The sequence below is a fragment of the Euprymna scolopes genome, chromosome 10 (genome assembly GCF_053919585.1).
Source record: "Euprymna scolopes isolate OS-2025 chromosome 10, ASM5391958v1, whole genome shotgun sequence".
Lineage (NCBI taxonomy): Eukaryota > Metazoa > Mollusca > Cephalopoda > Sepiida > Sepiolidae > Euprymna > Euprymna scolopes.
In genome coordinates, this window is record NC_136491.1 from 114,209,622 (window position 1) to 114,227,496 (window position 17,875).

Consider the following 17,875-nt stretch of genomic DNA (forward strand, 5'->3'; position numbering starts at 1 on the left):
AGTATAATGTAGACTACAATGTTTTGTGGACTAAGTCACTGTGGGAAAGCATGTGAAACTTCCTCCTGGTGCACTGCGGTGGATACCCAACTAGAACAGACAATCAATTGATTTGATGGAAAAATGGGCAATTTCACTGATTTCGATAACAATAAAAGTATTGGAAGTGTGAAACATTCATTCATCATCATTCAGTCCCAGGCAAATGTAAATATATATAATCATAAAGGTTTTCAGTTTGTAACTTGAGTTGTAAAGTAAGAAGGTTTATGGTTTAAAAATTCTGACTCTGGCTTCTTATTCTAAAGTATTCCAATATTTATTAATTACTAGCCTGAGTGCTTGGCGTTGCCCAGGTGTTTGGAGGTGTGTGTTGAGCAAAAAAAAAAAAAATTAAAAGTGATAGTAGGCAGGCAGGCTTGAACCCGTACAGCGAAAGAAGAAAACACAAAAAAAAGAAGATGAGTTGGTATTTAACTTTTGCCTGGGTGGAGGATATTGGTACAAGGACAAAATAAAAAATTTTTGAAAAGATAAAGAGAGAGGTGGGATCGAACTCGAAAACGTAAGGTAATTAGTTTTCCTCGCTAACCATTAGGCCAAAGCGGATAGTTTTTTTTTTTTTTTTTTTACACAGTGATCACCACTTATCAAGGCCCGGAAGCCACTCAGGGATAAGGGTTATTGCAAGTACATTACGTTAGTGTGGAGATTTGATGAAGTGTTTACTTAAGGAGGCGGTTCATTAGGAATTTGTTAACGTTGGACTTGAAGACATCCAAGTTGTAGTCCGGTGGGAAGCAGGCAGACGGAACAGAGTTCCACAGGCGTGCAGTTCTAAGAAAGAAGCTTTGTTCATGGAATCCGCATTTTAATTTAGGCACAGATATAGAGTGGGGGAAATTTTTCACAGTGGATTCAGCTAGACGGGTGTTTTTCGTGAAAGATTGGCGAGGGGGGACCAGAGATTGGAGTTCAGACGATTCAATGAGTTGGTAATTAACTTAAGAATCAAAGGATTCGCTATGTACACACAAAAATGAATGTTGCTTTTAAACCTGGCTGGAGGCCAATTAAGCTTTCCGCTTTCTGTCATTTTATTTATTTGTTTACCCATGACAGCAAATTAGACACACGGTCGTTTTTAATATTGGGGAAAACCAGCTTCTCAAAAAAGGGGGGCACTCTGGCAGTATCCAAATAAATAGTAATTGTCTCAGTATGAAGGGTTTCCCTTACGTTGACCAAGGACCAATTACAGAACAGATACTACCCGGCCGGAAAACCAGGCATCTTCATTCGATTAGTTTCATTTTATTTATATGAAAAAGACAAACAAACACTCAAAATGAGGGATTTTTAAAAAATTTGATCAAAAAAAAGGGTAGGGACGATGTCCATTTGCGAATCTGAGATATTATAATCTAGGAAGTATGTGAAAACTTCTCTCGGAATCTAACCGATGCGAGAACCTCGACACAAAAAGCTTTTCGTGGGCATACAAAAACGTTCACACCCATTTTGCCTTTTATATATTAGACTAGCGGGGGTGCCCGGCGTTGCTTGGGTGTTTGTCCGTGTGTGTATGTGTGTGTGTGTGTGTGTGTGTGTAGGAAAAAAAAGTTTTGATAGGCAGGAAGGCTCGAATCCGAAGTGTTGAGGCGAAGGCAGAAAATAAAACGTGGCATCTTAATGCGATGCTAATTGGGCAGAGAAGTGAGAATCATTGAAATAAAACACTTAAAAAAACGTCTGCTTTTCTAGGTCAAACATCATGCCATAGAGAAATGAAATCACACAGAGCCAGTTAATTTTAAGCTTTCTGCATATGTTTGTTTCCCCTAGATGTTTGGGAAAACCAGCTCTCCACAAAAAGTGGAGTGTCCAAATGAATAGCAATTGTCTGATATGACGGGGTTTCTCTGCATTGATCAAAGCTCATTGCTTCTGGAGGTACCAACATGAAAGGCCGAGAACACACTTCGCTTTCGATTTTTAGTTTTACTTTTATACAGAAAGCCAAACAAACAGGCGAGAGGAAGAAATAGCACGAAAATAGCGTGTACAGTCACTCAAATAAAAGATAGAGACGACCTTCTTTTGTAAATTGGAGATATTATAATCTAGGGAGTATATAAAAAGTTCTAAGTGATGATACCCCCCCCCACACACACACACACAAACATTTTCACTTTTATATAATAGATAACAATAATAAAAATCTGACTCCAACTCTTCTTATAACAATAATGGATCATGAGGATTTTAATGATAAAAGAAATTTTTTTAAAATTTTCTTTCAAGTAAAAATTTACAGTAATTTGTCTATCATATTGGAATAATTTTTCATGGCATTTTTGGTGAGAAGTTTTCAATCTATTTTAATTTTTTATCAGAATATTTGTTATATGGATTCTAGAATAAATTGCTTTTAAAAAAATTGTAAATAATGGACTTTTGCTCTGAATTTTTATTGAATTAGCTAAAAAACTATCTTTAATATATATAATATTGTGACGACCTCCCCCTAGATTTCTACTTGGTATTCTCTAGGTAATTAGGAGAGAGTTAATGGAAGGTTGTGCCAATTATTATTTCGTTATTCCCTCCTCCGTCAGGCAAGATTACTTGAATGGGGTATGTCTATTCAATCTATTATTTCAAGTCAAATAGATTGAATAGACATACCCCATTCAAGTAATCTTGCCTGACGGAGGAGGGAATAACGAAATGATAATTGGCATTATCATTTCGATAATTATAGGCTTAGGGTGAATTTGTAGATGAACGAACCTGATTGGATCTCGTGGAAGAAGGAAAGAAAGAACAAATACATCATTGTATGTACATATATACAGCTTTCTCTCTTTTTTTTTATTTTCACAATGTAGAAAAAACAAAAACAAAAACGGGAGAAAGAAAAATGTTCCAGTGTAGAGGACTAGGATATATATATCCTAATCCCGTTACAAAAGAAAATAATGAAACGAATGGAATGGAAGAATCAAAAACTCAATTGCTGGATAAAATAAACATGTCGTTTATTTACTGTTGAAGAATGAATGCTTTAGGTGTAACTGGTGGTATAGAAAGAGAAGGAAATGTGTGTTCATCTCACGTTCGAGATAGTTGTTTCCGGTGGTCTTTTGCGCATGTGTGGATTTCCTTCAAAGGGGAAGTGACGTTGCCCATGTGTGCGCACGTGTTGAACGAGTTTCCAGTTGCCGGTGTCAACGAAACTTTCAGTTGTGAGGTTATCCGTGTGCATGGTGCATCTCAACTCATTGTTAATTCAGCTTCTTCCTATGTGTTGATAGGGATGTCCTGTAATTGTTTCTTTGTTGTTGCGTCTGCTGTGCGGGAGAGAATGTGCATAGGCCTATGTGATTTTGTTCCTCACGTTTGTTGCAGGGTAATGTCACGAAACCGTGAAAAATGTTTGTCGAGCTCAAATTTTTCTTTATATTCGGTATGAAGTCGACAGCTCCGTGTTTATTTTTCTGCCGAGTCTGACGAGGGGTTTCGTCATTGTAGTTCGTTGAGTTCTTGTCGGTAGAAGTTCACTTGTTTTTCTTTGTTGAAATGTTCTTTGTTTTTTCTTTATCAAATAAAACGTGCGTCTCGCTCAAAACAATTAATTTCAAAAAGGTAGGGTCACCATACTTGTTCGTTTCACATCCGTCGGGCGCCGGTTTGTTGCGAGACTTGTAATTATAGGAGGAAATGCGTGTTTCTCTCGCATTCGGGTGCCACCAATTTGTTGAGGTGGTGCAAATTAGGAATAATGAATTGAATTGAGAAAGAGACGAACTATGTGTTAAATTGAATTAAACGAACAGGAATTTATTTTGTGAAGAAACAAATGAAAGAAAAGGGTACAACACATGTTTAGTTTGGTATGCGTCTCTCGCTGTTAACTGGTGAGAAGGAAAGTCTATAGTTTGACGTGCGTCTCTCATTGTTAGCTGGTGAAAGTTTATTGTTATAGCGAGAGAGAATGAGTGTGTGTATGAGTGTTTCGTTCAAACGCATCCATTTCATTTTAAAATAACAGGGTCACCATCGTTTGTAGGGGACTAGAATATATATATCCTGACCCCGTTACAAAAGAAAATAATGAAACGAATGGAATGAAGCAAACAAAAACTCAATTGCTGGATAAAATAAACGTGTTGTTTATTTTATGTTGAAGAATGAATGCTTTAGGTGTAACATGTGTTCATGTCCGTACGGGTGTCACCATCGTTTATTGCGGGACTAGTGGTATAGAAAGAGAAGGAAATGTGTGTTCATCTCACGTTCGGGTCACCATCGTTTGTTCGCACGTAGAAAGAGAAAGAGAGAAAGGGTTGCTATGCGGAGGTATTCTCAGGCACAAGTTGTAGAGAAAGAGAAAGTCAATGCAGGTTATGGAGATAGAAAGCGTATAAAGTGTACGTACTGTTTGTTAGCTTTTTGCCCCACATATAGTAGCAGGTGGCGTGTGACACGCGGGCACGCGCCTGCCGAAACGGAGGTGGCTGGTCCATAGACAACTCAGCTCGGAAGGCGAGTTGGAAAAGGAGGAAGCAGCTTTTGCTTTTATAGTTGTTTCCGGTTGTCTTTCGCGCATGTGTGGATTTCCTTCAAAGGAGAAGTGACGTTGCCCATGTGTGCGTACGTGTGTGCATATGTTAGTACATGTGTGTACGTTAGCGTGTGTGTGTGTGTGTGTATACACGTGAATGTGAGTGTATGTACGTGAATGTGAATATATCTACGTGTGTGTACGTGCGCGCGTATGTATATGACAAGAAATATGGTTTGAGATGTGACTACATGTTTTTGTGTGAGACTAGAAAAGGCTCGCACACTAGCCAGTTGGCCATAGTTCAATTTGGAAGTTAATTCATCTCCTCCACCCCTTCCCTCTTTTTCTTATTTCAAATCTGTTTTTTTTTTTTTTGTTTTGTTTTTTTGTTTTTTGTTTTTTTTTTCATATACGTATCGATCATTAGATGCCTGAATGGGTTGGTCTCACAAAATACAAAATGTGTTCGTATATCAATCCGAAGGAAGTAAATCTTACATCATCATAATTTTCTTTTTTTTTTTTTTTTTTTTTCCGCTAACCTCTTGGATATATATATATATTTTTCTTTGGTGGCAGCCGGCGGGGAGAACAGTTTATATCAATAACAAAAGTTCAAACTCACGTTCAAAGAGGACCCTGTTTTTTTTTCTTTTAACGTTAATTTGAGATTAAGGTTTTCTCTTCTTTTTCCCTTCATTTTTTTATCATTGATATTCCATCAACGGAGTTGCAACGTATCCTATATGTGTATATATATATTTTCCAACATATATATATTGACGTCCGTTGTCTTTGGAAATGTTCCCGCAATTGCCTTCCAAAGTTTTCCGATTTTTGGTTGTTGAATTTCGGCACCAATATTTTTTTAATTATTTTTCCTCCTCTCTTATTGGTCAATTTGGATTGGATGATTTTTCCTTCTGAATCAGGTGATCTTTTCGCTTCCTTTTATGTGATCATCAGCATCATCATTTTATATGATCACCATCATCCTCATTCAATTAAGTTCATCTGTTTTTTTTTTTGTTGTTTTTTTTTTCTATTGCTATATACAATTATCGTTACAATATATTTATATATCATGTTTTTCTTTAGAGGCGACAAACTTTAAATTAAAATAAATCAGAAAAATATTTTTATTATATAAATATTGGGTTTATTCTAAAGATTAATTTTTGGCATTTATAATTTAAATACAATGTCGGGCATATACCCCCTCCCCCCGCAACTCATGTATACATGGTGTAATCTAGAGGTTCAATTTTCACAACTCTATGCAATAAATTAGGTTTTATTTCAGCAATAATTTGTTGAATGCTATATTCCAAGTGATCTATTGTGTTATTGTGTCTTGTTTATCAGCATAGACATGGGACTTTACATATCCCCAAAGAAAATGATTTAATGGTGTTAAATTGCACAAACAAGGTGGCCAGTTCACAGGTTCATTTCATGAAATTATTCGTTCATAAAATGTTTCTTTCAGTAAATTGACGGTATTGTGCGCTGTGTGGCATGTGACTTTGTCCTGCTGAAATCACATGATGAATTGCCAAACCAAGCTGAACTCAACTGATAGTTGCCGAATATGCAAATAAAGAAAGTTGAGTTGTCAATTTAAAGTTTGTCGCTTCTAAAAAACAAAGCACCCTATATATTAGTACCCTATATATTAGTGAAGTTCTTTTTTCTCCTGTTGTTGTTTAAATTGAAACTGAAATTTATAAAGTCAGTACAATGCAGAATTTTAAAAAATAAACATTTATTTGCTTAAAATGAACCAAATTTTGGCAATATAATGGCATTATCAGGATTAGAATCTGTTTGTGTTTTTCTGTTTCTTTTCTTACAGCATGGCGTCACTAGAAAAGTAAAGTCTGTGTAATCTTCTCCAGCAGCAATATTTTCAAATGTTCAAAAAATTACTTTTCTATTAACACCATGCACATTTTGTCATCTCTACAACTCATCAGTGTGGCTACACCACGTGGGATTGAAACTGTGATCCCAGTGAAAATGAATATTATCTTTAAATATTTTTCAGTGATGCTCTTTGGGTTAACAAATGGAGCTTAGGCGTTTGGGCAATGGTTGAACATTGTTAATTCACATACGCATCTTAGCAGCAGCCGAATAGCATAACAGTTATGAGCACCGGCTGTCGCCCAGACAATTGAGTTTCAAACCTGGTTTGAGATAGTTACTAGTCTAGCCACACTGATGGGCTGTGATACAGCGAAACAGTACTGTATGTAGATGACTATAAATAGATATATATAGAGAGAGAGATTTAGTAATCTTTTTGAGTTTTTAAATCTTGATTTATATTAAATGTATTGTTTGCTATTTAAACACTGTGTCAACTGTTGATGTTCATCTTTTGCAGCCGTGGCGGTGATGAAGCCCGCAAGAAAGGGTACTTTCCAGACGTTGAAGACGTAGATGCGAGACAAGAGTTCCGCAAACCTAGGGATACATTACTTTTCATTGCTTCAGAATTTTTCACCAACTGTCACTTCCGGTTGCGAGAACTGCGCAAAAAACAAGTGGATCCATCAATCCGTCCCCCGGATCGGCCACCAGAGTTGTTTGATTTCAAAACTCATAATGTAAGTTTTAATATTAGTTTTATATCAGATTATTCCTTCTCCCCTCTCTTTTTTATGGAACTTTGCCTCTACTGATAGATTGTCATGACATCCCATACGATACTTTGGTCCTTCGAACTTGCCAGGTTTCCACCTCAGGGAACTTAAAGAGAAGATTTTCTCACAGAAGACATACATAACACAATGAATGACTTTGGCACTCCAGATTTATTTCTGGTACTTTCACTTTTTTTTGTCTTTTCGTATTTTCTGTTTAATGCCTGCCACTAATGTAAATTTTGTTAGTACACTTGTTATATCATGGAAACATTTCAACTCGTACTTATGACAAATGGTATACCACAAAAGAGAGAGGCAGAAAGAATAGATAGAGAATTGGATTGATGGATTTGCAACAAATTGCAGTCACACACACATCTGCTTGACGTGTCTCTCACTGTCTGTTCTTCTTTGTTGTGTGTTTATATTAACCAAATTCCATTGTTCTTTGTCTGGTCAATGACATCATCCCCTGGTTAATATCTAGGATGTACAGGCTGGTTCTTTGTTTATGTTTTTCTATTTACAAAATCTGGTATTGCCCGGTCAACTTCTAATTCTAGCCAACCCAAACTATAACCTGAGGAGGAGTTCATATCAAGGAGGATGGTCTCCTGACAACAGAACACTACCCCAACCCCTCAAAGGGGAAAGTAATTCTATGGAGGATGGTATTATAACTGATGAAGATAAACTACACTGTTTTTGCCATCTCCTCCAACTGCCTTGGAGAATGATATGATGAATGGATTAACAGGAAAAATATCTTGTGGAATGTATTAAATCAAAAAACACGATGCAAATGACCAAAACATAATGTAATATAGAGTAAGGTCGGGGTGTCCTCCATCTTCACAGACTATTGGTCATCTTTGTTTTGTCAATAAAAATTGCTGTTCGTAATGTGACTTTGTTATTTTGTTTGTTGCATTAAAATGCCTTTCTCTATTCTACTTAGAGTAGACCTATTCAAACAGTAAAAGAATTATTAGCCAAATTAGAACATGCAGTTGACTATCAATTATCTTAAGGCATTCAACTACAATCTGCAAAACACATGATGATAAATTCTCTTTTCACATTCTTATATTTTTTAGCGCCTTGCTGACATTGCTCATACTTTATTGAAACTGGCTCCAAATGATCCTTATAGCATATCTTGCCCTGGTTTGCAAAGGTGAGTTTAAAGGTTTTGATTTTATTCGTTTCTATTTAGTAAATAAACTAAAACAAACAATATAAAATTTCGAATAACTAAATTTGGAGTTTTGCTAAATGTTTTTACCCAAAAACTATATAAAATTAATGAGTGTGTTTCTTAATCCTTTCAACATGCTTTGTAAATTTAGGATTATCGAAGATGAATTTCTAAAATAAGTTGACTTTATTTAGCATGAGTATGTGTGTGTGTGTGTGTATATATGTGTGTATGTATATATATATATATGTATGTGTGTATATATATATATGTGTATCTATATATGTACATGTGTAGGTATATATGTGTATGTATATATGTATATATGTATGTATATGCATGTGTATGTATATATATGTATGTATATATGTGTATGCATGTATATATGTGGGTGTATATATATATATATATGTATGTGTGTGTATATATATATATTAATTCTTTAATATTTATAATGTACTTTAGTTTTACCATCTTGGATCATTTTGGTAAATTTAATTTTAATTTTTATTATATATATATATATATATATATAATAAAAATTAAAATTAAATTTACCAAAATGATCCAAGATGGTAAAACTAAAGTACATTATAAATATTAAAGAATTAATATTTATAAAGTAATCTCAACCAGATGTAAAAGCTCAATAAAAAAACAAATAGGAGATAGAGCTTATAATAAGAGCAAACAGTTAATAAAACATGTTAAAAAACACTTTGAAAAAGAGTTAAAAACATATTTAATCTGAAAAGGAAACACTTGATAAGTGGATAGTCCTTAATCCGTGGAGTTTCGAAGAAATACTTTCCTTCTCATCAGAGGGTAGGAATTAGCAAAATGCGGGATCGGATTTTGCATACAAAAGTATTTGATGAAACTACAAGTAAGTTAAAGATCTTACTGATAACAAAAAGTGAAGCAGAGGGAATATGGTGAAGAAAAAGGTGATTACACGTGAATGAATAGTCAGGTGAAAGGTAAAATCTAAAAATATAACTCCAAGAAAGTTAATTGAGTTTCCATTTGCACAAGTAAAATCCAAGGAAATCACGTAATTGGAAGATGATCCAAAATAATCCAAAAGGCCGAAATCCATGGAATAATTCACAAATATGTACAAAGAAAAGAAAAGGGGAAAATTCCAATAATATTAATAAAAGAAAAATAGGATATTCTTTTCACACGACTGCCGAGACATAATAAGAAACATCAGGGATGAAGAAGAGAAAAAAAATTAAATGGTGATAGAATTAAATATAAGATAGAAAAGCAAATTTCAAAATGACCCAAACAAAAAGGCGTGAAAAAAATATAGGGCAAAAATATAGGTCAACTGAAATGTACAGTTTATTACTTTAGAAAATGTCAGCAAGAGTTGTTAAAAGACACTAAATGGAAAAAATAAATAAATTAATTAATAAATAAATAAAAAAATAAATAAATAATAAAATATAAAAATAAAAAAAAATATATAAATTTTTAAGGGGCGAGGATGGACGGTATCTGCAAATTCAGGATAAAGCAAGTAAGTACGTAAGTAAATGCATATAGTAAATATATAGATGTGTGGGTAGATAGGAATATTTAAAGACTAAGATGGAAATTGCAGATAAAAAAACCGGTCAAACAAAGAAGAAATAAAGAAGTAAAGCAAAGGATTATTAAGTTATAAAGTATTAAGAAAGCATGTAGAAAAAACAATAAAGATAAAGAAGGATTATATATCTATCTGAAAGGTTAAAGTAATAACTATGTAATTTCAAAATTACCATAATTAAATTTGGACATGTTTACAGAAAGAGATCAGTTCGTTTTTAGAATTTATTATATTTTTTCTTTGAGGGGAAGTAATTATAGTTATAGCTTCGGTTGTGCAGAGGCGACATGACTTAGAGCCTGGAGTATAAGACTTAACGTTTTTTATGATAGTCCATTTGGTTGAGAAGGGGGTATTGTTAGAGTTAAGTTTTTTAATTAAAGTGGTTAGAGAAGTTCCTTGGTTATTAATAGAATTATGGTTGTTAAAAGAAGAAATGTGGTTTGATATTCTTTTCTTAATTAATGTTGAAGTAGTGCCGATATATGTATGTACTTTATTAAAAACTCCAGGTCTGATATTGATATTAATTTGCTGATGTGTATGAGTTAAATAGTTTGAATTTTGTTCATAGTGTTCAACAAATTGTGGGACAATGATTGTATGAGGACTATTTTGGAGGGGATAATGAGTGTTGTTAGTGTTAGGATGGCTGTTAGGAGAAATATTATTATTCTCATTATTATTATTATTATTATTATTGCTAGTTGTATGATTGTAGATGGAGGAGCTGCTCGAGTGGTATATTGGATTAGTAACTATATCAGATGGAGGATGGGAAGACGGATAACTTGAAGACGAAATATTAGTGTCTGTTATGGGAGGATTGCGTGTGAGCTCAGTAATTGTGCATGAATATATAACATCTTTATGGATGCAATCATTATTGAGTGGGCAAAGATGTTTGTTATTACAATTACAGTTAGTTTTGGGTTTAATTCGGAAAGGGATTTTTTGGGCTGATTTAATTTTTTTTGTTATTAGATGTTAAGATTCTTTGTGCTAAATTAGGCATTGTTGAATAAGAAATCCTGATTGAGTTTTTATTGAAAATAGAACTATATCTGTGTGGGTATTTGAAAGAGTTTTGGATAAAGTTGAAGAATTCCTTAGGTATATTAGTTTTGACATTTACATTAAATGGAGGATTAAACCAAATATTTTTCTTTCTCCTGATGTGACTGGGTGGGTTAGATGTATTGTGATTAGTATTTTGGTTTGGATTATATATGTAAACTGGTTCATTGTTATTGATAGCAGCAGATCTTGTTATTTGAACTGGTTTCTTACGAGTCATATTCTGTGTGATTACAGATTTAAGGCGGCCTGCAGGAGGAGCATAATGATTGTATTTAATCTTTTTCTTGTGTCCTGAGTTCCTTAAGGCATTATTGAAGAAAGTAGCATTTTGATTAAAAGTTTGTTTATCAGCAGAAAGAGCAGAAATTCTTCTAGAGACGAATGGTACTCTAGATTTTATAATTGAGTTTGGGTAGTTAGACTATTTATGGACGTATAAAAGCATAAGGTTAGGTTTATGATAGGGGCTATGAGTTTCAGTGTTAAGATTAAGTGTAACATCTAGAAAATTTGAAGTTTTTTGTTTGGTTCGATAATTATTTAAAGACCCCCCCCCCACTTGTCTGTATCCATTTCTTTTACGCACCCCTAATAATTAGTATTAACAGTATTTTCATTATTATTATTGGTAGTAATGATGGTGATGTGGCGGTAGTAGTAGAAGTATTGTTACTACTACTTTTATTATTATCACTTATTATTATTACTGCATTGTTTTTAACGCTATTTCTATTGTTATTATCATTATTATCATCATTATAATTGCTGCTATTATTATTATCATCCCGTTATTATCCCCGTCATTTCTACCATAACCGCTACCATTATCACTATTAACATTAATTTTGAATTAACTTCTATCACAACTATTGGTACTATTATCTTTAATGTTTATTTTTAATGCTTACCTTTAATTTTGTCTTTATTTCATCTTTATTTTTATCTTCAATTTTACTTCTATATTATTTTCAGCTTTATTATTTCTACTATTATTATAATTTTCATTACTATTATCTTTCGTACTATTATAATTACCCTACTCTTATTTGGTATATTTTTACCACATTCATAAGTAGTAATGGTTGTTTTACTCCTCCACTTTGACATCAATATGTATACTTAACCTTTTGCATCAAGTTAAACGCACTAATAGTCATTGCCACCCTAATCTCCGACCGTCCCCTTATGATCATACTCCCTATATTATAACAGTAGAAACTTATAAATATATTGTCACATATTACCTTTCAGTTTTAACCGACCCCCCTCCACTCCAAATTATAAGCGAATTTATAGCCGCCTTTTGCCGTTTAGGTGGCACTAATCAAAATCGAAATTACCATAGAAAATAGACACCCCACAAACCGTTAAAATAAATTACCACGCAGCAACAATACACTCCCTATTTAACCATAATACATATACCCCTGAATCTCAATACTATGTTAAAGACCATATATAATCTTATATATCATACTATATATAAGAAGCTTCTCCTTATTTACTTATTTATTTAGAATTCAATAAAGCTTCCCCCAACATTCTATAATTCCTCTTAATCTCTTTCGTCCCTAATGAACCTTACGCTAGACGCCGCATCTTCCTCATGCTACCTAGCACCTTCTCTACTCTTCTGATGAGAAGCATTAGGCTTCGAAATGCCCTGACATAAAGAGTCCCTTCTATCCCCTGAATTTTGCCTGTATTCCATTATTAAATAGATGATCCATTCTATATCTACCAATATATAGTTTTGTGTCTTCATTTCATACTCTTGTTGTCCTATATATATATATATATATATATATATATATATATATATATATATATATATATATATATATTTGCTGATAGCTAATAAGTATTAGTTTTGCATTATAAAAAAAGAATTATTCTGAAATATAGAATGTTAAATTTTATTTTTAAATTTTTAATATGATTTATTTTCAAATGTTGTTGCTAAATTTTAAACAATAGAATTCAATAATGTATCATTATTGAATGTTTTTGCTGTGATACTCCATTAGTTGAATTTGTTTTCAATTACCAGAAAAGTTCAATTAGAAAACAAGCATTCATTTTGTATTGTCCCCCCCTTTTCACTAGTATAACTCTTCCAAAAATAAAAAACAAAAAATAATTTTGGTAAGTTAAAGTGCGCTTATGTCTACTTTTGTTTACAAAGCACCAAAAATGATTAGATATCTGACGAATCATTTATGGCATGAAACCAATGATTATGATTGATTAAAAAAAACACATAATTTATTCAATTATATATACATAATAAATGGAATTTATTTCCGAAAATAAGTTTTTTATAACACTACTTTTTTGATTGACACTGACTTTGCGTTGATAATACTATTATTAAATAGACGGTTGTTTATTGTATTCACAAAGACAAAAGTGAAACCTATACAAGATTTAACATTCTATAAACATGATTAAATAATTTCATAGTATATAAACTATATTTTTTGCTACTAAAAGTGACAATCAAGGAAAGCTATTGATAAAAAAAAACTACATGTTAATGAGTTCAAGAAAATGTTAGAAAGGAGATAGTTTAGAAGAAAATAATCAATTTTAAAAACATGTTCTAATTGGATAAAACTCTGTAAGAATGGTTGAAGAAATTTTATTTTATCATATTAATATTAATTCTAGATAGTTCTACTTAATTTTAGATAGGTCTTATTATCGTATTCCATTTGATGATTATGTTATAATCTTGTCTGCAGTTATATGGTCCATGTCCTTCCAATAACTGACTGGTCTCAGGAACAGGTTCGCCCCGCTCTCAATCTTATTCTACGCAGACTCGATCGGCTGTTCAGCAAAGTCTCAAAAAAATTATTGGTTAGGGTGAGTATTTCATCAGAAATTTTCGTAAGCTGTTATTTTTTTTTTGTGTGTGTGTTTTTTTTTTATAATTCTTGATATGAAAATGAAGAAATGCATTGTTGGATTTAAATGAATGTTTTTATTAAAATGCTTAGTTTTTAACAATTTTATGTTTCATATTTACTTTTATAAATTGATACTCACAATCCTGTATGCATTTTGGTTGCATTAAAATATGTTTATAAATTTAGAATACAATTTTTGGAATAGTTTCTGATTTTAATTAATTCTTCACTTAGAAATTGTTCAAAATGTTTGAATTATTTGATAATTATTGATTGTCAATCTTTCCATTTTTGACAACTTTATATTTTAATATTTTAGTAGAAGAGGAATTTTCTAGACTTTTAATTCATATTTGAATGTCAGAAATGTATTTGTCATATATATACCTAAATTTATATAAAAAATATTTTTTTAAGGTATATATCTCTTATAATATCGTCCTAATTGTTTCAAAGCTCAATGAAGTTATGTTTTAGGGCATATATACTGATTGGTTGCATCTAAATAATTGAAGGAAATAATCTGTTCACAATAATAATTTGAGAATCTTCTAACATGGTATCAGATGATTTGTGTGTGTGGGGAGGGGTTCTCTGATTGTCATGTTTAAAATAAGATTTTTGTGTTTTTAATTTGTTCTTCTCATCTTTCTTAATTACCTTTCTTACTTTTCTTTTGGAATACTGTGTTTTTTTTTTGTTTTTTTCTTGACAATATTTGATTGTTTCTGAAGAGCATCTAAATAAACAAGTTTTTCATTACAGGTTGCAAAATATGCATAAGATCATAAAAAGAAATATATAGGCATTTGCTGAAATAAAAAATAAATAAAAATTATGATTGTGGACTGATTCTTTCCTTTGGTCATTGGGAGAATATGCATTTAAAAAAAAAATCCATCACAGTGCTTAATTACCAGAGTAAGAGTCCAACATATTTAAATAGTAACAGTCAGAAGGTTACAAATGAACTCATTATTTCATAACTTTAATCCCGTTTTTGAATTCTAAGTAATTTAAGTATTAGAGCAAATACGGATACTAATTTTCAGTGTTGCAACACCTCCAAACTTCTGCATACATTGTTGAAAATTAGTGTCCCATATTTTCTTTGATTCTTTACAATTTGAAAATGGGACAAAATTACGAAATCTTGGGTTCATTTTTAACTTTTTGACTGTACCTATTTATTTATATAGTATAAATTTGTATTTATATATACATTTCTGGCTACTGATGTGCATACATATTTCAACTAAAGCTAAGAATGGCTGATTTCTCATTAGACCTAATTTTTAACCAAAAAGGAGTACCAGTTAAACAGAAGCATATTTTAAGGCAGATGATGTTATGTGACCTGAATTCCCCCAGCCATCCAAGAATTAGTTTGTTAAGTCCCAAAACTATTATTTTTTGAAACACCTTATCAAAGCATTTGCATTACCTTGTACCTAGGGTTCATCTTTCCCTAAAAGTAAGGTTTTATTTGATTGAAAATTTGACCCAACAAAACTTCAGTCATTTTAGTCAAAACATGTATGCACATATGTAGCAAAAAATATTTGTATAAATCAAAATTTATACAAAATAAATATACCGCCATACTTGTTATTGAGCACTATTATATGTATAAACACGATAATATCCACAAGGTAGTTTATTTAATCTCTCTGATCAAAATTAAACCTGGAATGCTATATATATATATATATATATATATATATATATATATATATATATATATAATTTCAAGGTTATGAGGGTTTCTTGAAGTATGAAAACGATGTTGTTTGTTTTTATTTAATATTTCATTTTTTTATATTTCACTTCAAATAAAAATGAAAGACGTTGAAAAAACTTGAAAATTTGTATTTTAAGCTGTGTTCATTCCTGGCAACAATGTTCGAAAGAGTTCATATGAATTATTTTTACCGTTTGTGGAAGAAGAATGTCATACTTTTTTACAAACTTGTAACACATTAGTATCCGTTTCAACTGACAAAAAACAAGATGCAATCGATTTCAATATGTGTAATAAATGATTAGAAAGTGAAACAAATGTGTTGAATAGAAAAAATATTATTAATAGTTATAATAATATTAAAAGTTAAAACAAAAATAATAGTAAATAAATATAGTAAAGTAATAACAATGGTGATAGTTATAATAATAATATGACTAATAATGATAATAGTACTACTACTAGTACTACTACTAAGTATTTTAACCACAGTCCAATAGTAAAGTCTACGCAAAAATTTGTGTGGAAACGTATATAGATATATATATGCAGACATTCCCATATGATGCCCACATGTACGCATATATATCTATATTATACAGCTACATATGACATACACATATACATTGCATATGCATCCATATACACACACATGTACACATATACACGTACATGTACACCCATATGGGCGTATACATACACATGCGCACATATACACATAGATGCACACTCACATAAATATATATATGCATATGTTTTTTGCCAGTTGAAATGAACACTAATGCATTGAAAATTAAAAAAAAAATATATATATATACGACAGTCTTCTTCCACAGACGGTAAAAATAATTCACGCAAACTCTTTAGAACATTGTTGCAAAGAATGAACGCAGCCCAAAATACAAATTTCCAGTTTTTTTAACGTCTTTCATTTTTATTTCACTACTTTTTTGTGAACAAGAGCAGAGGACCGCTTGAAATATAAAAAATAAGATATTAAATATAAAAAAACATCATTTTCATGCTTCAAAAAAAACCTCATAACCTTGAAATTACTATTCTAGAAACATACATGGACTTTTTAGCATAATATACATATATTATACAAAGTGATCCAGATTAAATGCCACCCATGGAATTGTTAATAACATTCACTATCCTTTCTGCAATCCAACCATATTTTGTACAAATAAATTCCAGTCTATGACTGGCTTGTTCAACAGTTTTTTTTATTATTGCCATTCAAAGATAAGTACATTTGGACACAGTGAACAAAATTGTTAATAATTCTGACACTGCCTTAATTTGGTCATGGTGTCTCTCTTCAGTTTAGTTTTAGGAATTGTTTTGATAGACATTATCATTTTAGGATAACCCTATAGATAAAAATTTAGGAGGTTAGGATCCGGTATGTGTAAAGTTCATTCATTTTCTATTGATGAGATGACCACCAAATTGTTCGTTGGATATTTATGACTGAAACTTGGAGGAGAAGTCCTGCATACACTGAAGTTTATTTGCACAAAATATGGTTAAATTGCAGAAAGGGTTGTATTTCTTTAGATCTATTTGAAAATATATATTTTAGAAAATAATCGACATTCAGAATTATTTTGTCAACTTTAAAAAGCTTGAGTTGCAGAATAGAGGTTGTTTCAATTTTTGTTTGTTTGAAAATTTTGGAAAGAAAATTTTATTCAATTAGAAAAATTTAGAATATGTTCACATATTTGTTAGATGTGAGTTCGTTTTTATTCTGAGTTATCTCCCTTTGAGGAGAAATCATTTTATCAGCTAGAGTTATTCTCATTGGGCTTATATCTGTAAATCTCATGAACATGAGACTTTGTTTGCCAATTTTTGTACGAACATGTCGCCGAGAATAAAGACCATATGTCTTCCTCCATTTAATTGATTGACACAGAATAGAGATGACCTGTCTTGTTCATTTCTTCTAACAAAAACAAACAATGTAAGTCTTGCATCAAATATGTTATTTTACCATTTGAAGGAATAACTTGTGCATTTTCATCTGTATTTGAACAATGTATTTACAGGTATGTTATATATATCTCATTTATTGTTTTTATAGTTTTGTTGTAGATAAACTATTAAAAAACGGT

At 31.7% G+C, this 17,875-nt stretch overlaps 1 protein-coding gene across 2 annotated transcripts in view; it reads left to right on the plus strand.

Moving 5' to 3' along the window:
- Positions 1–17,875, plus strand: part of LOC145286230 (protein unc-80 homolog) — a 542,234-nt gene that overhangs the window by 399,974 nt on the left and 124,385 nt on the right. For both annotated transcript variants that reach the window (XM_080135050.1, XM_080135051.1), the window contains 3 exons: positions 6,960–7,182; positions 8,319–8,398; positions 13,844–13,967. In XM_080135050.1, the coding sequence (XP_079991176.1) occupies positions 6,960–7,182; positions 8,319–8,398; positions 13,844–13,967 (427 nt within the window). The remainder of the gene's footprint in view (positions 1–6,959; positions 7,183–8,318; positions 8,399–13,843; positions 13,968–17,875) is intronic.